This window comes from Pleurodeles waltl, chromosome 2_2, assembly GCF_031143425.1.
Source record: "Pleurodeles waltl isolate 20211129_DDA chromosome 2_2, aPleWal1.hap1.20221129, whole genome shotgun sequence".
Lineage (NCBI taxonomy): Eukaryota > Metazoa > Chordata > Amphibia > Caudata > Salamandridae > Pleurodeles > Pleurodeles waltl.
Genome location: NC_090439.1, coordinates 212,113,285 through 212,134,777, shown reverse-complemented (window position 1 = coordinate 212,134,777; position 21,493 = coordinate 212,113,285). Strand labels below are relative to the sequence as shown.

Genomic DNA, 21,493 nt, shown 5'->3' with positions numbered 1-21,493 from the left:
ACTACCATTTTGCTCATTTCTGCACAACACCTACTTCTGCTTGTTCTTCACTGTTACGTTTTTACGTGTTCTGCTGTCCAGTGAGCTGAATGAAAGTCCTTAATTTCATTTTTTGTGTGATGCCTTTCCTTTGTATTGTATGGTATTCAGGTTGGCTGGTTCCTGGATTGCTCTTAGAGTGATCCTCTTCTACTGTAAACTTAGTAAAGACTACTTTTTGCCTTTGATTTGCAAAACAGCACTCTTAGGATGTTACTTTTTCCTACGTACTGTGTTGAACCTACACAAACTGAACCATGTCTTTTATTTGATATTTTAACAACTTTTAGATTCTAGAATGAATCCACTATTTCAGGGGTATACTTCACTGTTTAATTCAGCATAGGATATTTTTATGGTTATTCCTCTCAATATCGTGCCTTTTTTTCTGTCGAGCTGTGGCTGTGTCGTAGTGACAAACTCAACCTTTATGGTATCCTTTGCTCCTTGGTGGATCCTCTAGAAGGTGATTTTGGAATTTGCCTCTGTGGATCCTTGTGTGCCTTATTCCTGACTTTGGTGAAATTATACTACTGCATTAATCAATGGCTGCTATCTTCCCAAAATGCAATAAAAGCAGCTAATAAATTATCTATTCTCTGTGCATTGATCAAGGTTGTTTTATGACTTGGCTAACTGATAGTAGTAATTGTCTTTAAGCTCTTATTTAATTTAATTTTTTGCTCAAGGAATGTGCTCTTATTGGTTATCTTCAAGCTATGGTTTGAAGATAAACATTATGTTTAAAAACATCCTCATACCATAAGATTAAAGAGGTTTACAGACAAATCTCCCCTACAAAATATCATATGAGGTGAACTAACCAGGAGTACAGTATGACACATGGCCAAAGAAGACTCAAGTCAATCAAGGGTAGGAGAGATCACGTCTTTACAATGGAATGGTTACTCAGACTTTATTAATGGGGTTGATTGGACTCTACTCTAGTTGTCAGCGAGATTTCGATTATAAAATACCAATAGCATAATTTTAATTGATGGTACTTTGCTTTGGGGAAAATTAAAGTGCTGAAAAAGCATAGGGACTCAACTACCGCCTGTATATGATAAGCGATCCTTTCAGGAAAATCTGCTGGGTCAGCATTACATAGCTTACACTCCCTAAACCAAAACTCCAAATGGTTCAGGAGAAATTAAGGGGCATATTTATACTCTGTTTGCGCCGGAATTGCGTCGTTTTTTTTGACGCAATTCCGACGCAAAACTAACTCCATATTTATACTTTGGCGTTAGACGCGTCTAGCGCCAAAGTCCATGGAGTTTGCGTCATTTTTTAGTGTGGACACCTACTTTGCGTTAATGATATGCAAGGTAGGCGTTTCCCATCTAAAAAACTGACTCCGAGGCATGTGCGCCGTATTTACACTCCCGGGCAAAATTCACGCCCGGGAGTGGGCGGGTCAAAAAAAATGACGTACGGCCGCTTTTGCGCCGTTTTTTAGCGACTGGAAAAGGCAGGCATTAAAGGACCTGTGGGCTCGGAAGGAGCCCAGAGGTGCCCTCCCATGCCCCCAGGGACACCCCCTGTCACCCTTGCCCACCCCAGGAGGACACCCAAGGCTGGAGGGACCCATCCCAGGGACATTAAGGTAAGTTCCGGTAAGTATTTTTTTTTTTTTTGTGGCATAGGGGGGCCTGATTTGTGCCCCCCTACATGCCAAATATGCCCAATGACCATGCCCAGGGGACAGAAGTCCCCTGGGCATGGCCATTGGGCAAGGGGGCATGACTCCTGTCTTTGCTAAGACAGGAGTCATTTCTATGGGGGTTGGGAGTCGAAAAAAATGGCGCAAATCGGGTTGAGGCGAAAAATTTGCCTCAGCCTGACTTGCCCCATTTTTTGGCGCCCAAGCTCCATATCCCCCTACGCCGGCGCTGCCTGGTGTACGTCGTTTTTTTCCACGCACACCAGGCAGCGCCGGTGGCTAACGCCGGCTAACGTCATTGATTAAATACGGCGCCCGCATGGCGCTTCAGAATGGCGTTAGCCGGCGCTAATTTTTTTGACGCAAAACTGCGTTAGCGCAGTTTTGCGTCAAAAAGTATAAATATGGCCCTAAGAGTTTTATATCCAATGATATATACTGGGGACCTTCCATCAAAGAATTGAAGGTATACCTTCTATGAGAATCAAATTCACACAAAGTAGTAGTATTCATAGATATCCGGTAAGTGTAAAGAATAGACTCTAAGCCCAAAGCCCCAAACATACCTGAAACATAATCAGCCTATCACTGGCTTCTTGAGGAGCAAGTCCAACCACCATTGGTCCATTCTGTAAAACAAACATTTTCTATATCAAGGAATTATTACGTTCAGAAAATATGTCAAACATCAGAGCATATATTGAAAATATAACCACAAAACGGATAGGAAGCTTGGAGGAGTAGGCTACCTGAATACCTGACTATTGTTGTCCAAACATTGTCTTACAAAATAAAGATTGTTTACAAACATATCACACCATTGGTGTATTAGTACCTAATTTGTAAAAATATAAGTGTCAGCTCCCTCCTTATGAGTCTACTGCAGCTTAAACCAACCACTGTGCCTCTCAGTGCTGCTAATGACAGTGTCAACACAACTACTAACCATCACACTCCTAACAACCGTGGCAATTCAGACTATTGGGGGCCCCTAAACCCTTAAAAATGGCTGGAGTTGAAGGCATTATTCATTTTTAATTTATGTTCTGCTCATCCTTAATATAGAAAGTGCCATCAAGTGTCAGACTGTCATAAGCACAGTTGTTGACTTAAGTGCTGGTGCTGCACACCGGAAACCACCAGCTCAAATTATGCACTGGGTGTAAATAATATAAAACTGACACACAATGGGGCAATATTACATTACATTAATACATGCTATGTAGGCCACCATATTTATGTTCTAAGATATTTCTGTTTATGATATTCTGACAGACCACAGTTTCAGTGATCTAACAATGTTTGAAGCAATACCATCATACCTGCTTACTGAATTGTGATTTCAATTAATCATGCTATATTTACAACAGCTATATTTGTGTATGGGTTTTGCTTTTGCTATTTGGGACACACTGTAGTCTATTGACAGAGAGTCTTGCACATTCTTTGTAGATATGATTTGCCTAGTCTTGCGTGTGCAGAACTTTTCTGAAAGAGTGTTATAAAAACCTTCTCTTTTAATTTCTGCTCACGTCAACATCTTCATCTCCCTTACCATTTGTGCTATCTTCTTAAAGTTCTCCTAATTACCAACTTCACTCCCTAGCAGAACCTCCTCCCCAAGGCACAACCTTTCTAGGACCTCCTCTACGGACTAGATACTTTTTTGCGATCTCATGATTATCTTGTCTTCAAACACAGCACAGCCATCAAATGGGCATTGGAATCTCCTTGACCTTGGTCTAGTTCCAGAGACTACGTGATAGACAATGAGTAAGTGACTCACAGGCCTCAATCAGGTACTCAATAGGTTTTAAGGGAAGTATCTCACAATTTAAAGAATGTGTTTGTGTATTTCTGGAATTCTCACCTTTAAGAGAGTAGGACACAGATGCCTATGGCTAACAGTCCCGTACGGTTCTGGTATATATATATATGGGCACTTGTTAAGGTTTTTGTGCATTCATATTTTTGTGCATCATTAGCAACATGTAGAAAGTAGTTTCACATTTGATTTGATTACAGATATACACACTGGTATTGTACTGCTGTCTATGAAACAAATTATCTATGATGTGTAGACATTTGTTTTCTGACCCTTGTTAACTAGGCTTAAATTTGATCCTAATCGCCATCTTTTTCAAAATAAATGTCACCCTAGTCACTCTTTTCACCCTGCATACCTCACTGCATGTCGTGTCTGCAGCACATAGTCAAGTAAAATAATATTTGCTTATTTCCATTGTCATTGTTCAGGTTGTATTTGATTAGCTCAGTCACAAAACTGCAACTATGTATTCAAGGTCTTGTGTATCTAGTTTCTCTTTGCATCTCCGGATGAAAATAGCATAGAGGTGGTCGAATAATAATTATTTTAGTGGGACAGTGCTTGGGTGCTATGACGTTTTATACGTCTGTGCTCTTATTTTCTGATGAAATTATACATTTGCTTACACCACAGCGAGTCTGCCGTTCTTTTAACTTATACAAAAATAATGTATAAAAACCCTCGATTTTGGGGTTGAGACAGAGAATGTTCTAATCTACTAAAAATGCTGTCCGCTTCTCTCCCAATATTGCTGCCCACTTGGACTTAGACTAATTTTGATTTTGAATGCATCCGTAGTTCCCTATTCACTGAGCTCATTTACGTATTTCACTCTGTACTGCTTTACTTATGATTTTTTTTTAATGAAACCGTTTGACACATTGCCTCATGAAACTGATTGTTAGCATACTGTTTTAGGTACATTTTGTACTGTCAAGATTGTTATGTCTCTGGCGCCCACACACTTTATACAAATAAGTCCTAGGGTTACTGATTAGGAAGCAGGAAAGTGATAGATTACTTAAAGTTTCACTGCAAATGGATCTCTATGCAGAGGTTGCCTTACATTTTAGCAGACGCACCAATGCTGGCAGTCACGTCTTTTTATGGAAGCGTGACTTGGTACCATTATTTTATGTTTACTCATCCAAATGGATGAGAAAATTAAAAAAATGAGAGTTGATTAATGCAAAAACGATTCTTCTAAGGTGGACCTACCAACATAAAAAATATATATTAAAGAAATGGACCACGGGGGCTGTGAAGTGCAAGGAAAGTATGTCACGAGAAACACAGCAATACAGGCACCTGAGGATGGGCCAGGGGAGGATCAATATATAATGAAAAAAATGTCAGGGAGTGGTGGAAAAAGTAATCAGCTAGCTTGGGGGGGACATATGATGGATCAACAAAGAACACATGAGGGGACAAGAGGGACGTTCAGTGGAGGTAAGCAGAACAAGAGGGAGAGAGCACATGTACTCCCGTAGACTGCTGAGAGGAAAATAATAAAGAAGTTCCTTAAATGTGAGTTGTGGATAGATGCAAGTTACCCAATCAAAAGTGTATGAAGGAGGCTATGTTACAGAGGGGAGACAAACAGAAGGAGGAGTAGGGACAAACATAAGACGAACAAGGAAATAATTGAATAAAAAGCAAGCAAATCAGAGTGTCAACAAAGGCAACCAATGATAAGCAATGGGTTGGGCCAAAGCCCAAAGTAAGAATTTGATATAGTCCACAATAGACTTTCCAATTACAGCAAAATTGGACTGGCAAAACCCTTCATATTACTGTCGTACGTGAGTTAACGCACGAGGCCGGAGGGACAGAACTAGTCTGTCTTCTATGTTTAGGCGCCTCATGACGCCACGACCAATCTGTAACGAGGACGGTCGTGACGTCAGGGGGCGGCGCGGCGGAGAGGCAGAGGCGCGAACAAAGCGCGGTGTTGCGGCCGGCCGGCTGCTCGTGGGCCTTATTCCTTGTGGCAAGAATAAAAGATATTAACATGAAATTTGTCTCCATCGCATCCTTCATACTTGCCACTACAAATGGCGACGAGGGTCACAGCTTCTACCAAGGCCCACGAGTGTAGCCCACCTTACCTGGTGTTTCGGGAGGCCAGTGGAAAGCGCTGATATCTCTTCACTGGGGACTACATGCAACCCCTAAGGCGCTGATGCTGCGGTCTCCACACAATTGACTTTGACGACTCCTACCGTTCTGCGCAGCCCAGTAGCCTCCCGCTTTCCGGCCATGTCGCAGACAGGTCATATCTGCGTGCCTCCTCTCTTCCTGGACTCTCCTGGTAAGCCATGCATGAAGTGGAAAGGATGGCTGCGCGCATTTGAGAACTATATTATCTCAATTGATGGTCAGGGGTATAGCCCTGAACGGAAAAAGTATTTGTTATTCGGACTGTTGGGGAAGGCAGGACAAGAGGTTTTCGATAGCCTGCCGGTATATGTGAATCCCCATGGAGCCACAGCTCCGCTGAATGAGTACCAGGAGGCTGTACGGCGGCTTGAGTTGCAGTATGCAGAGGAGTGCAACATCATGGTGGGGCGCCATAAATTCGCACTGCGGAAACAAGAGGAAGGAGAGACTATCGAAGAGTATATTGCATGTCTACGTGTTCTAGCTCAAGATTGTGAATTTGCAGTGATGACTGATACGTACATTAGAGACCAGGTGGTGTTCTACTGCCATTCAAAGAAAGTGCAGGAACGTTTGCTTTCATGCAGGAATCCTTCGCTGAAGGACGTAATTGCCATTGCAAAGGCAGTGGAACGCTCCATGGTATCTTCCAAGGAACTGGCGAACACTAGTCAGGCTTCAAATGTGTTCTATGTACAGGACAGCCGTAAACATGTGCCCGGAAATTCAGAAAGGGCAGCGAGTGATAGAGGGGGAGGCAGGAGGCAGCTCGTCTGTTATAGATGTGGGTCAAAAGATCACTTAGCGGATAGCAGGGCCTGCCCTGCCGTGCGCAAAAGCTGTTCTAAATGCAGGAAGTTGGGCCACTTTGCGGCAGTATGCAAAGCAAAAAAATATAATACGGGCATGAAAGTGAGCTCGGTAAGCGAGAATGATACTGATGCGGATGCGGACATGGTGTTGTCCATTGATGGTGAAGACGGTAGAGTGAAGGGTCCCATTGGCTCCGTCATGATTGGTGTGATAAAATTGCCATTTACGGCTGATTCTGGTTCCCCCCTTACCCTGATCTCTGATAGGACATTTGATTCGAAGTGGCAAGATGTACGACTGCACGAGACGGATGTGAGTCCAAAGGCCTTCGGGGAACACGACATAGTGATGAAAGGTTACTTCTGGGACTCCCTCACCTTTCGAGGGCGCACTGTGAGAACAAAGATATATGTGGCTGAAAATGGGAGGAGCCTTGTGGGATGGAAGGACCTGGCGAAGCTAGGTGTGATGCTAGTCCCTGGGGCAGAAGATCCCATAGTTCTGAGAGATGACTGGGTCAATTATGTGCAGCCTGATGATTTACATGATGGATTAGCTGAGGTCCTCGAAATGTTTGACTCCGTTTTTGAAAACAAGGTAGGGTGTGTAAGAGGATTTGTGCATGCTATACGGTTAAAAAAGGGTGCCCTACCAATAAAACACAAAGTCAGAACGATTCCTCTTTCAGTAAGGGGGGAGCTTAAGGCTGTTCTTGATAAGCTGAAAAGGGAAGGAGTAATAGAGGAAGCAGGTGCATCAGAATGGGTGTCCGCAATCGTGGTGTCCAAGAAGAAGAGGACAGGGGACATTCGGTTGTGTGTAGACCTGCGGTCACTGAACAGAAATATCCTGGTGAACTGCCATCCACTGCCCAACATTCAGGAGATATTGTCGGCCACAGCAGGATCGAAGTTTTTCACCCTGATAGACCTGAAGTCTGCATACCACCAGGTATGTCTCACGGAGGAATCCAAGGAACTTACCACCTTTATTACCCCGTTTGGAGCATACAGGTACATCCGTCTTCCATTCGGCCTTGCATCGGCCTCGGGCGTCTTTCAAAAGCTAATGGACCACCTCTTCTGCGATATGAAGGGGGTTGAAGCATTTCAGGACGACATTCTGATACACACGGAAGACGAGAAGGGGCACTTAGAACTGCTGCGCAGAGTGTTGGAGGTGCTACAAAAAAGGGGGATGACAGTCTCCAAAGACAAGTGCAAATTCATGAAAGACAAGATAGAATACTTAGGGCACGTGCTTACCCCAAATGGCATCGCGCCGAAAGATGATTTAGTGAGGGCCATACGAGATGCCCCTTGCCCAGGAGACAAAGACGCCTTGCGATCGTTCCTGGGACTCAGCGAATACTATTCCAAGTTCATGCAAGGATACGCAACCACTGTGGAGCCTCTAAGGAAACTGCTACGGAAGAACGAAAAGTATACGTGGACACAGGAACAAAGCGCTGCCTTCGAATCCGTCAAACAGGCAATCGCCGCGGCCCCAGTATTACGACCGTACAACAAGGACCTCCGGAACGTAATCACGGTTGACGCTAGTGCCAAGGGAATCGGTGCAGTATTTTGCCAATTCCAAAGGAAGAAGGAGAACACTGTTGCATTCATATCGCGGTCATTGAGCGAAGCAGAGAAGCACTACAGCACCATTGAGCGGGAGATGCTCGCGTGCGTCTGGGCCGTGGAGAAACTGAGAAATTATTTGTGGGGCAGGGAGTTCGAATTAGTCACCGACCACAAACCCTTTATATACATGATGGACGGTGAAGGACGTGGCAATGGCAAAGCCAGCTCTAGGCTCCTACGTCTACTGTCTAAGTTGCAAGAATATCACTTCACCGTCAGACACATCAAAGGGGGCCTCAACTGCAGGGCGGATTGCCTATCTCGCATACCGATCCCGGATGAGGAGAATGATTCCTTGGACGACACGGAGTGCGTTGTGGCAATGGTTGACGCAACAGCCATGTGCGAGGGATCCATATCAGAGGAAGAATGGTTGACGGCTCAGGAGAAGGACGGGACTATGCGGAGGGTGATGGACCACATGAAGGCTCATTGGCCCCCTATCCGGAACTTGCACGGGGCACTCAGAAGTTTCCAACAGATTAGTCCCGAACTCACCATCGAAGGCGGCTTTGTGAAGAGACACGAGCTGTTTGTACCTCCGGAAAGTTTAAGAGACAAGCTAATCAGGATTGCCCATAAAGGCCATCCGGGCAATACCGCTACAAAGAATCTCCTCAAGCAGTACTACTGGTGGCCAGGGATGTGCAGCGATGTCAGCAGATTCATTGATCGGTGTGGACCGTGCTTAAGGGCCGATAAGCACTGGAAGACGACAAAAGGAGAGTTGCAGCTGGTGGACATACCTGCCGGCCCGTGGAACAAGATTGCCATTGATTTTGCGGGCCCATTTACAAGGCTACCTGACGAGTGTAGACATCTCATCGTCCTTACGGATTACTTCTCCAAATGGATTCACTACAAGTTCGTCAGGGAAGTTACCACTGAACGAGTGATCAAGGCATTGACGAAAATTTTCGCGATTGAGGGACAGCCGAAGATCATGGTGTCGGACAACGGCACCCAGCTAGTGTCCAGGCGGATGACGGATTTTCTGTCCAGGTTGGGGATTAAGCAGGAGAAAACCCCACTGTACAGCCCGAAGAGCAATGGGCAGGTTGAGCGTATGAATAGATTCCTCAAAGAGGGCGTGCAACAGGCGATCGCTTCCAACATGAATGTGAAAGCGTTTCTGGCGGACAAAGTGAACACTTTCCATAACACGCCCAGTGAGGTTACTGGACACACTCCGTTTTATTTGATGAGAGGGAGAAGATGCATGAGTGAGCTTACCCCCAAATTCAATAAGTGGTAGGACATGAACCGGGAAATTGAGGCAGAATCTGATGAGAGATTGAGAGTCAAAGCAAGAATAGTGGCCAAACAGGAAAACAATAAGAGGTACGCTGACATGGTGAATAGAGCCAAAACTAAAAATATAGCGCAAGGGGATTGGGTATTGGTGAAGAAACCCAACAGGGTGATGAAGGGGAGTCTGTGTTTCAAACCCCGGTGCGTGTGCAAGGAGTGACAAGAGGGGCAGTCTGTCTGGAAGGAGCGGGGTGGCGGAGCAAGGACGACATAGTTAGGCTCAAGGCTGGGCAAGAGAAAATCATCATGAAAGATGTCCGTGTGGATGGGGCCGAAGGCACGGATGATGTTGACGAGTGGCAAACTCACGAAGCCAGGGATGTAGTCATTGATGAGGAGGAATGTGTGAATACGCCTTCCAGTCCAGGAATGAGTGGACAGGGGAGTGCGGAGCGATGCGAGAAGGCATGGCGTGGCTTGACGGTTGCCTCAGGACAGAATGGTTGCAGGCCCGAATCTGTGGAGAGCGACAGTCACAATGTAATGGGGTCAAGCCTAGAGGATGCGTGCGCCGTCAAGGCGAATTCACTTCAGTATGTTACTCCGAGCAGGCCAATTAGGCGTATCCGAGCACCCAAGAGGTTCGAAGATTTTGTTATGAGGTGAAGTTCCTTAAGTTTCTTGTTCTGTTGAAAAGGGAGATGTCGTACGTGAGTTAACGCACGAGGCCGGAGGGACAGAACTATTCTGTCTTCTATGTTTAGGCGCCTCATGACGCCACGACCAATCTGTAACGAGGACGGTCGTGACGTCAGGGGGCGGCGCGGCGGAGAGGCAGAGGCGCGAACAAAGCGCGGTGTTGCGGCCGTCCGGCTGCTCGTGGGCCTTATTCCTTGTGGCAAGAATAAAAGATATTAACATGAAATTTGTCTCCATCGCATCCTTCATACTTGCATTATAAAAACAAACAGGTCTAACTTTTAAAGATGATGGCGTCAGGGAGCACTGTTCGTAAAGCAATCCCTGGTTTAATAGAGTGCAGGAAAGTGCAGGGTACTCTTGCTGGTGCTATCCGCACTAAAGATCCCATCAAAGTCTCACTTGTTAGACACGCTTATGAAGCGACAATTCTTTCCCCAGACTGTGGTTCCCAGAGGTGGAATGCCCTATATGATGCCTGTTTGGAGAAAGGCTCTTCATTGTTTTGACAGCTTTTAGCACATAACGGCGCTACAGCTCCTTCGAAACCTGCAAATAATGTTGCTCCAGCTTGCTGGGTTGAGCATTTTACCGATCTTTATTCGGATGTTCAGACGCAAAACTCACATGTTTCCATACAGCTGCCACCTTGCGTGCCTTTCTTGACTCCAGCATTTCTTTCTGATATGACTGCAGCTCTTCCAGCTGTTCCTCGTAGTAAGGCTGCAGGGCCTGATGGCATACCGGCCAATGTTTTTCTATCTGATATTAGTTTATGGGCTAGCTACATCTTATTGATTGCCAGTTCTACTGCTGCAGGGGCAGACATTCCCAATTTGCAGAGATGCGCTGTCATTATTGCTATATACAAAAAAGGCGATAGGTCCCTTGCTGGTAACTATAGACCTATCAGCCTAATAGGCTGTGTACAAAAAGTATTTTCTAGATGCCTCTTGGCTAAGTTGCAGGACAGGATGGTCGAAGTGGATATTCTTAGCCCTTTATAAGCTTGCTTTCGCCAAGGGTCTCTACCATCGACCAGGCGTTTAGCTTTTTATTGCTTTACTGGCAATCTAATACTATTGGCAAGGGCTCTTTGTATGTCGCTTTTGTGGATATAAAATCCGCTTTCGACCTGGCTCATCGCTCAACTCTTTGGCAGATTCTGTATATTATGAAAAGGACAACATTGCTCAGATTAGATTGGGCATACAGGTGGATTTAACTGAGAAAATTCCTATACTTTGAGGTGTCCGCCAGGGTTGTGTCTTGGCATTCACCTAATTTTCATTATTTATAAATGGTACTGTTTCCTATTTATCCCCAGTGGAAGCTGATGCTCCATCTCTTACTGGACTAAAAATTCCTAGTCTCCTATTTGCAGATGATACCCTGTTGAGCTCAAAGACACCCAGTGGGTTGCAGAAACTAGCCCTTCAGTTTGATGAGTTCTGCCTCGCTTGCGGTCTGGAGATCAACACAGGCAAAACTGAGCTAATGTCTTTCAATCTGCATATATCATTTAGGAACCACTTTGTTATGGGGGAGGGAGGGCCACTGTAGAAGTATGATTTCTTTCCCTATTTGGTCATCACACTCTCCAAAAACACTTCCTGGAAATCTCACCTCAATAGAGTTGTGTTGAAGCCTAGGCAAACTAGGGGCGTCATTTAAAAGAATATTGTTCATCTCATCTGAGCCAAATTCTTCCGGCCCTTAGCTCCATAGCTATGAAACTAAGGCTGTGGCCACAACCCTCTATGGGTTGGAACTGTGGGCTCTCTCGAACCTTGATTTGCTTGCTAGTGTGGAGAACAAATGTATCCGCAAACTCACTTCTCTTCCTTCAAGCAACTCACTGCTTCCACTCCATCGTGATTTGTGTTTGAAGCATCTGGTGGAGAAAGATAGGCTACCTCCTTTGCTGTTTTGTAGGTGGCTGTGGACTACACCAGAGTTAGCCCACTATGCCTCTGCATTACAAGATCTTATGGCAGTCGACATTTTGCAAAAAGTGCTCTGGCCCTTGTATATCAGGAAACTACTTGTCGATCTAGGGCTCACAGATCTTTGGGAACATCCTCCTTCCACCCTTTTCCCACCCAAGGATGTATTGAAGTCTTTTTTTTGGAAAGCTGTAGCTACGTCTGACATTAGGAAAGCATCTTCTGCCAGGCCTTCTAACAACTTTTTTGACTTCATGCCTGTCAGTAAGTGTGAGCCATACTGTGACTGTCCATCTTGACTGGAAGCTATACATCTAATTTTGTGTGGGTGCCTTGCGCTGAGGTAGTTGTCTGCTAGGTGGACTCCGGGACTCCAGTAGTATGTCCACATTGCTTCCACTCGCTGGAGAGTGTTGCACATGTCTTTTTTTGTCTGCCCAGCCTATGCTCGTCTGAGTGGTGTGTGGCTGGTCTCCCCCTGCAGACGTTTGGGCGTGTGCAAGCACTGCGAGGCACTACGCATTCTGAGATCCGACCCTAGCCCCATGTTTGTTGTCACTGTGGCCAAATTTTTAGATGCTATGTAGAGAATTCATAGAACGAAGTGCTAATGTATATGATGTGTTAACTTCTTAACTTTCTGGTATATTCTACCTCCCTCCATTTTTGTGACCCTGTTTTTGCTGGTTTTAGGACTCTGCGCACTTTATCACTGCTGACGTGCATGAACTCTCTCCCCTAAACATAATAACATTGGCTCCTTCCCCATTGGCATATTCAATTTACCTGTAAGTCCCTAATAACGTGCACTAGAGGTGCCGCAGGGCCTGTAAATTAAATACTACTACTGGGCCTGCAGCACTGATTGTGACACAAACCCTTACCCATGTCTCAGGCCTGCCATTGCAAGGCCTGTGTGTGCAGTTTCACTGCACACACAGACTTGGCATTTAAAACTACTTCCCAAGACTTAAACTCCCCTTTATCTTCATATAAGTCACCCCTAAGGTAGGCCCTAGGTAACCTAAAGGGCTATGTAAGTAAAATGCAGGAAATGTGCTTATGTGTTTTTACAGGTAGTGAAAAACTCACAAACTACTGTGAGGCTAACTCCTCTCACAGACCAGCATTAGAACTGCCCCTATATACATTTAAGTAGTAGATTCTGATCTGAAAGGAGTAGCCTTGTCATGTTTAGTACAGCTAGAATGGTAATAGAAAATCCTGCTTACTAGTGAAGTTGGATTTAATATTACTATTTTAGAAATGCCACTTTTAGAAAGTGGACAATTCTCTGCATTAACTGCCATCTGTGCCTTACAGCCGGTCTCCAATCCACGTCTGGTCTGTGCTAGTTGGAAGCTCCCCTTGTGCATTTCTCCCAGACAGCCATTAACACAGGATGCTCAGTCACATCAGGATTCATCTGCATGCTGAATGTTCCCCCTGGGCAGGAAGGGTGGGGGTGGCTCTCTCTTAAACTTCAAAGGCCAATGGCCTGCCTTCACACAAAGCACTGATAAACCCCACAGGGAACCTGGCAAATAGAGCTGGGTTGAAAGGGGAACTTGTGCACTTCAAAATCACTCTTTGAAGTTTCTTCAACTTCAAAGGCACTTTTGGGTAAATACACTGTGTCTCTGACCCAGCAAAACAGGCACTTCTGGACCTACACCTGGACTCTGTGAGGGGACTGCCTGGCTGCCCAAAGGTCTCATCTGGACTGCTTTACTGAAGGACTGCGTTCTTGCTTGTTGCCCTTCTGCCTGCTGCTCCTGACTCTGCCTTCCTCCTAAACTGATCTCCATGGGCCTGGATTGAACTTGCCTCCTGTTTCGGAAGTCTCAGGGCCAACAAAGACTTCACCTCTTCCAGGAATTCCTTATGCATTGGAAAATCGACGCAACACCTGCAGAAATCAACGCAGCACCTGCATTGCAGCTGTAAAATTGCTGTACTGCCGACTGCAACGACACAGCGCCAGCCTCGCGGCTGAGTAGCATGGAAAGAAATGATGCATCACCTTGCAGTGTGGAAAGAAGCAACACATTGTCTATGCCGTGCTGGAAAGTCCAACGCAACACCCTATCTGTCAACGTATCTCCTCCTCTGTGCAAACTAAGACTCTTTGAAACCTTCAAAAAGTGATATCTCATATTGTGCTTATTGGATCTTAATCATTTCGATCTTATTCTATTCAGATAAGGATTATCTATTTTCCTAAACTGGCGTGGAGTACTTTTGTAATGATTTCACTTGTCACTGTATGAGTTATTACACAAATACGTTACACATTGCCTTCTAAGTTAAGCCTGCATGCTCTGTGCCAAGCTACCAGAGGGTGAGCACAGGATAAATAAATGTGTGTGTTTCTTACCCTGACTAGGACTGTGGTCCCTACTTGGACATGGTGCATACCTCTGACAACTCGAGACCCTATTTCTAACATATTTATATTGTTTTTGTTTGTTTATGTGTGCTTTTATGGCCTATTTGACCGAAATAAAGCTACTTTTGACTCTCTGAAAGATGAAGTGTGACTGTTTGAAAAGGGTGTAATGAAGCATTTTGCACATGTTTTTAATACCATATACACATATAAAATAGGCAACAGAAAAGTAAAATGGTAAAAGGATGGGAAAGCATTTTGAGAAAAATATTTTTATGTATTGTTTTATCTACATAATGGCGGGGCAGGGTAGTGGTAATAGTCACAAGAAAGTGATAATGTTTGACTGAAATATGAAGTGTTTGAAAGGACATATCTTCAACTGTTATGCCCAGATGTGGGTCCCTTGCTTGCTGTGCTGTGCTACAGGACTAAAGATACATCTTTCTTATGAGGCCCAGCATTATCAAAACCGATTTCAGGTTGAGATGCTGGTGTACCTGTGTAGAAGAACCTGGCTGTTCAAGCTGCACTGTTCCTACTGAGGCAGGGCCAGATCTGATTTGAAAACAGCTGGTTCCTGCCTGGAGTAGCATATTGGGCAGCAAAATGGTGGGACTGGGTGACAGTGTGAGCGATTACCAGTGGTTGAGACTTTTGAAAGTCATGTATGGGTTTCTTCCTTGCTTTTTCACAGCACCCCAGCTGCACCTCCCTAAAGAGGACATATAAGGTTGAAGCCACTCTTAGTTTATGTTCTCATCTAGAAAGGATCTGGTCTGACAGTTCGAAAAGAACAGTTCCTATAGGTGGAGCAAGGGAAAGTCTGATGTGCATATGGCTTGTCCCTGTCTGGGGCACAAAAAGTAATGAACAGGAATACGACCCAGGGAGATTGCCAGTGGCTAGGCCTTTTATAAGCCTTCCACTTGTACCTTTTTGTTTATAATTAATTTGCACCTCAGTTATTCTAATGATATATATGCTGAACTACCACAGTGTACTGCCAAATAGCTGCAGAGAATGAAACATAGTTATTAAGCTGTTAGGGTTATTGCTAACCTGAGGACGGCAGGTCCCATCCCAGTGGCTCAAAGGTCTCTATAGTGGCTACCGTTAGCCCACATTATTCATTTCATAGAAAGTCTAACATCAAAATACCTCAACAACCAGGTCTCACTTTAAGACTCCGAATTTGTAGCTTTCATAGAAAGCTACAGAACTAAGAAAGGGCCCTATTTATAGTTCAGAATTCTGCCCTTTTTCTTCGTGGATGTTAATTTTCCAAACAGGCCCTTTAAGTTAAGAATGCACTGCTGATAGACATTAGGCTATCGCTCTTACTTACAAGCTGCAGTAATAAACTAAAAAGTCGTTTGTTTGGCTAGGTAAGTATATTTCAAGACAACTGCCAAGAGGTCCAGTTGGGCAGTAGGCACTGTACAAATGCCTTTGGTAGTCAGTTGTTGATAGAGGACTGACATTGGTGACCAGCACACATCCTCATTCTTTTAAATTAAAATTCCATGTGCAGGTCCCTCAAACTATGCAAACAATGAGTAACCCTGTAATAACCTTGGACTGTGTAGGAGCAAAGTGGCGGGACTGCTCCAGCACGGCATCAATGATAATGTGATAGGTCTGTGAAATTGATCGCTATGCACAGCACTGTTAGTCAAAAAATATGCTGCACACAAGAACTCTTCCGCCATGCATGCAAACAGCAGACCAATGCCATTTTAGGTCTGGTGTCTGCCAACATTTTTTGATTTTACTAAAACTATATACAAAATATGCTTACTTACACGGTCTTTCAGCCCGCCCTTTTCCTCTATTGGGCTATTATTCTGTCCTTCACTTTTTTCTTCAGCCCACTACTGTAAAACGTGTATCAATGGGTCAAACCACTTCAGCCATTGGCAAACGTCACTGTGAGCATATCCACTCAGTCAGTCAGTCAAAAGAACTTTATTTCGGCTACAAGAGCCACAAAAGCACAGCAGCAATAAATAATTACACAGGATTAAATAAAATATATACAGTACATGTGGGGCCAGATGTAGGAAACAGTTTGCGACTCTCAAACGGCAAAAATTGCCGTTTGCGAGTCGCAAACCGGAGTTTCCTATGCAGAAATGCATTTTGCGACTCGGGACCGACTCGCAAAATGCATTTCCGACTCGCAAATAGGAAGGGGTGTTCCCTTCCTATTTGCGACTCGCAGTGGTATGCAATTCCATTTGCGACCGCATACGCGGTCGTAAATGGAGTCGCAGTTACCATCCACTTGAAGTGGATGGTAACCCACTCGCAAATTGGAAGGGGTCCCCATGGGACCCCTTCCCCTTTGTGAATGGACCCCAAAATATTTTTTCAGGGCAGGTAGTGGTCCAAGGGACCACTACCTGCCCTGAAAAATTCCGAAACAAAAGGTTTCGGATTTTTTTTTAAGTGCAGCTCGTTTTCCTTTAAGGAAAACGGGCTACACTTAAAAAAAAAAAAAACTGCTTTATTGACAAGCAGTCACGAACATGGAGGTCTGCTGACTACAGCAGGCCTCCATGTCAGTGAGTGCCCATAGTCGCTATGGGGCCGCAATTTGCGACCCACCTCATTAATATTAATGAGGTGGGTCTTTGCGACCCCATAGCGACTCGCAGACGGTGTCTGAGACACCGTTCTGCATATGGTTTTGCGACTCGGAAATTGCGAGTTGCTCGGAGTCGCAATTTCCGAGTTGCAAAACTAAGTTTTGCTACATCTGGCCCGTGATTAGATAAAATAATAAAATTAAATGAAATGCACTACCAGAGTGAATTAATACATTCTTACTAAAACCATTGTGCAGATAAAAGTTTCCCTCTGACAATCCAACTTGCCCCAAGGAATTTGGCAACAGCAATCACTAGCATCGGGCAAGAGTCTGATCTGAGAATTCAGAGGGCTGAGTCGGACCTGCGAACTCCCACCAGTCTACAAGCCGGGCCAGCCATTTCCTGCGTGAGGCAGTGTATGCAGGGCAGACAAATAGGACGTGAAGGAGGTTTTCAATGGGTGCCTTGCAAGCTGGGCAGATGGTTGTTTCATCATGTGACCAGCGACTAGTAAGTAGTCTTAATGCCAAGGTGCAATGCGGAACTGGAAGTACAACTTCCTTTCTCTTGCCACCGTGATTATGTCCCAGAAAGCCTCATATTTGCACGTCTCTTTTAGGTTGGCGAAGTCACATAATAGTGTAGAGTGAAGTGCAACCCTCATGTCTGCAGAGCCTACCAAATGCCAATCCAATTTTTTGAGGTCACTTTTTGAAGGGAAGGAGGTAGTGGTTGAAGAATCCCAGAGTTCTCTAAGCCCAAGCGAGTAAAGTAGCCCCTTGATGTGTCTGAACCAGGGAATACTATGAGAGTGGTCAGCTTCTAAGATGACCTGCAGGGCTATAGTAAAGAAGGCAAGCTCTGGGTGGTCCAAAGACGCCGCCAATACAAAAGGGGACATAGGCGGGCTATGTGGTCAGTGCGTTTCATGCCTAGGTCTTTAAAAAGGAGGAACAGTGGAGTATTTGGCAGTACGGACACTAGATTTCTTAAGAAATTATTTTCAGAAATCTTTATTTTTTGGGCTTTGGCATAGCCCCAAAGTTCAGCCCCGTAAAGGGCTGAGCTCACTGCCTTGGTTTTACATATCCGGTTTGCAGGGCGCATTGGTTTAGTATCTGAGAGGTTAAAATCCTTTATTAAAACCCCCGTTGTTTGCTTTAATTTTAGTGCTTGCTTTGCAATATGTGATTTCCAAGACATTTTTTCAGTTAACATTATGCCCAGGTAACTAAAAGTGGCAATCGTTTCAAGTGGGGTTACCTCGAGAATAAACTTTCCTCTAAAAGATCTGTGGGGATTAAGCGTCATCAAGTTTGTTTTAGAAGCATTAATTTCAAGTTCCCTTTTGGAGCAAAATTCCTCAAAACACATGAGGAGTTTATGTAATCCACTTGGGGTCCTGGATATCAGGAGTGTGTCGTCTGCAAAGAGCAAGACCGGAATTTTCTGTGTGCCTAGCAATGGTGCGTCAGCCTCCAGTCTGAGTAAAGAGTGGACAATATCATTAATGTACAGGAAGAACAGGGTGGAGGCAAGGACACACCCTTGCCGCACACCCCTTGACACCTGAATTCAGTCAGTTAGCTGCCCCCTGTCGTCCCACCTAATATGTGCATAATTACCCTTATGGAGCCGAGTTAGTAGTACAAGAATGTGCTTGGGGATTCCCGTTAGGGAAAGAACTTCCCACAACTTATTTCGGGGTACTAGGTCGAATGCGAATTTCAAGTCCACAAAGGCAACATACAGGTTCCCTTTGCCAATAAAAACAGTTTTCCAATATAAAAGCAGAAACCTGAGGGCTTGCACAATGGTAGATATTTTTTTTATCAAAACATGCCTGGAGGGGCCTAAGGATGTCGCGTTCCGTCATCCAGTCTTGAATCTTGCCCTGAAGGCAGTGACATAACACTTTCTGCACACAATGTATTAAGCTAATTGGCCTAAAGTTACAGGGGAGGCTTCTGTCACCCTTTTTAAAAATCAGGAAAACAAGGGCCCCCTTCCAAGACTCAGGGATTGGCGCCCCAGATGCTACTGCATTCGCTATGATGGTGATATATCTTGACCAGATTACTATATCGGTTATGAATAGGTCTGCTGGAACACCATCCAAACCAGGTGCCCTACCACGCTTTAGAGTACCTAAAGAACATGCTATGTCCGCTTGGGAGAATAGGGTAATATTTGAGCAAGTGTCCTTATGTCCAGAGGTTGAGCTGTCATGGTCGTAAGAGTACAACCCACTAAAGTGGTCTACCCAGTCCTTTGGTGCAATATTAGTTGTAATGTTCAATTCGCTGTTTGCTGGGCCACGCGCTGCCAGGGACCAAAATGTGCTACAGTTCCTCTCTTGTGCAGCGTCACTAAGTGCTGCCCACCACTTGTCTTGTTCACGCTTAGCTTTGTCGATGGCTGATTTGTAAGACTTTCTGGCTGAGCGAATTGCATGTACATCCTTAGATTTGATAGCTTGGATTGAATGCTTGCTTGAGGAACGGCACTCTTTGTTAACCCAGCGATGCCTACCCTTAAGCCTCTTACTATCAGAGGCTATGTCTACCGAGAAGAGGGCTGCAATACCCTGGAAGCATGAGGTGTGAGTTAGGCTTATTCCCTCATTGGGGATTGCGGAACCCGCCTCAAAGCCCATCAATGTGGTCCTCAAGTTATTGTTAGCAGCGTCGATGAGTGTAGGTCGGGCCAGAACCTTGTTCCACTTTAGGTGGCATTTGTCATTAGCCACACTAATTCTCTTTGGTGTTTTTACTGAGGTGTTGATCAGGGACAGGTGGCTGCACAAAGCTGACATATGGACTGAAAGAGCATTATGGTCACTTTCAGATCTCTCAATAACCATCATGTCAATGACTAGGGACCATAATCTTATGTCGACTAGACAATAATCAATTCTGCTAGTATGGTTGACTTTGTTATACGTGTGACAACTGTTTGCGTCTGATTTAGTCCTGCCATTAAGTGCCCTGAGTCCGAAATCAATAGTCAATGATTTTACTTGGACAGCAACCTTTGACCACCTTTTAATGGGCGGGATATCCACGGCAGGGATAGACCATACCCGATCCTCCTCGTGGAGGACTCATCCCAGTCAAAAGGTTCAAATGTGACATTGAAGTCACCTGCCACAATGATTTTATGATGCCGGGGACAGTTTTTCAAAAATGCCTTGAGAATACAGAGAGTTTTGGAAAAACAACCCCCCCCCAACCCCTCTGGTATAGATGTTAAAAATAATCACAACTGTATCAACCCGAATGATAGGCGAAGACCTAGCAGTTCGGGGGAATCAATGGATAGCTGTGCTATGCGGCTGTTTAGTGATGTTCTAGTCCAAATGGCTAGACCCCCGGAGGGCCTGCCCCTGATACTGGGCAGAGCAGGGATATAAAAGTTTGAATAGCCAGTTAGAAAGAGTGGGTCAGTCAACCAAGTCTCCTGAAGAAGACATATGTTGTGTTCCTCAATAAAGGAGGTAAAGGACGGGAGGGGGAGGAAAGATCTCAAACCTGCCATATTCCATGAAACAAGTCGTACCCCGGTGGTTGGAAGGGCTGCCCTGTCCACTGACATATTTGAAAGTTTAGTTAGCAGAAGTTGGTTTGACAGGTTGGATTGCTTGAGAGGAGAGGGGTTGTTATCACTATTGCCCAGTGAGTCCTGTGTCGAGTGATGATATCCATCTGGGGGACCTGACCTGGTCCTAGGTGAAGTATTCTCATGCTTTGCTATCTGTTCCTGTATTAATAAGTGATGTTCACAGGGGAGGGAATGTACAATGTTATCACAGTTATGCAATGGGTCACGGGCGATCTGGTGGAATCTGTTAAGAGAAGAAACGTGAGTGCTTATGGTGGCAATATTGGGGACTACAGCCAGACCAGGGACAGTTGGTTCATGTAAGTCAGAGGGAAGTTCAACATGTATTTCAGATGGTACTTCAGGTCAATCATTCTCACTGACAGCAGATAGATTACCTGTTGGGCAGTTGATGGGGCAAGCCCTATAGTGCACAGGTGGACTAGGGTATTTGAACTGGATAGAGGATTGCCCTGGAGCACTTGTCCTTGCGTCTAGGGCCACCAGGTTGTCCACCATGCTCCTATCCCTAAATGTCAACTGTAGCATGTCAAAGTGTGTGCCTAGGTCGGGCCTTCTGACTGCATCAATTATATCCTCACGTATTACAGAGTAACATCCTCTTGCGTGGCGAATCCAATGTATTGCCTTATTTCTAATAGAATCTCCCCCTTCTCTTTGTGCCAGTGGGTGTAGCTTGGGAACATTGACCATTAGAACAGTGCTTTTAGATTGGAGTTGGTCAATGGCGGGTTGTGCAGTGTATTTAGGGACAGTTTTGCTTCTGGATTTTGGGATTTGATAGCAGGCATTGAATGCCTTCCCTGCGCCTAAGCTGTTGTGTGGGGGGGGGGCCTGATCG

The 21,493-nt window shown here is 45.0% G+C and overlaps 1 protein-coding gene across 1 annotated transcript in view; it reads right to left on the bottom strand.

The window, feature by feature from the left end:
• Positions 1-21,493, bottom strand: part of DNAH5 (dynein axonemal heavy chain 5) — a 4,110,061-nt gene that overhangs the window by 2,118,878 nt on the left and 1,969,690 nt on the right. Inside the window, exon 26 of the mRNA XM_069219645.1 lies at positions 2,272-2,334. Coding sequence (XP_069075746.1) covers positions 2,272-2,334 — 63 coding nt within the window. The remainder of the gene's footprint in view (positions 1-2,271; positions 2,335-21,493) is intronic.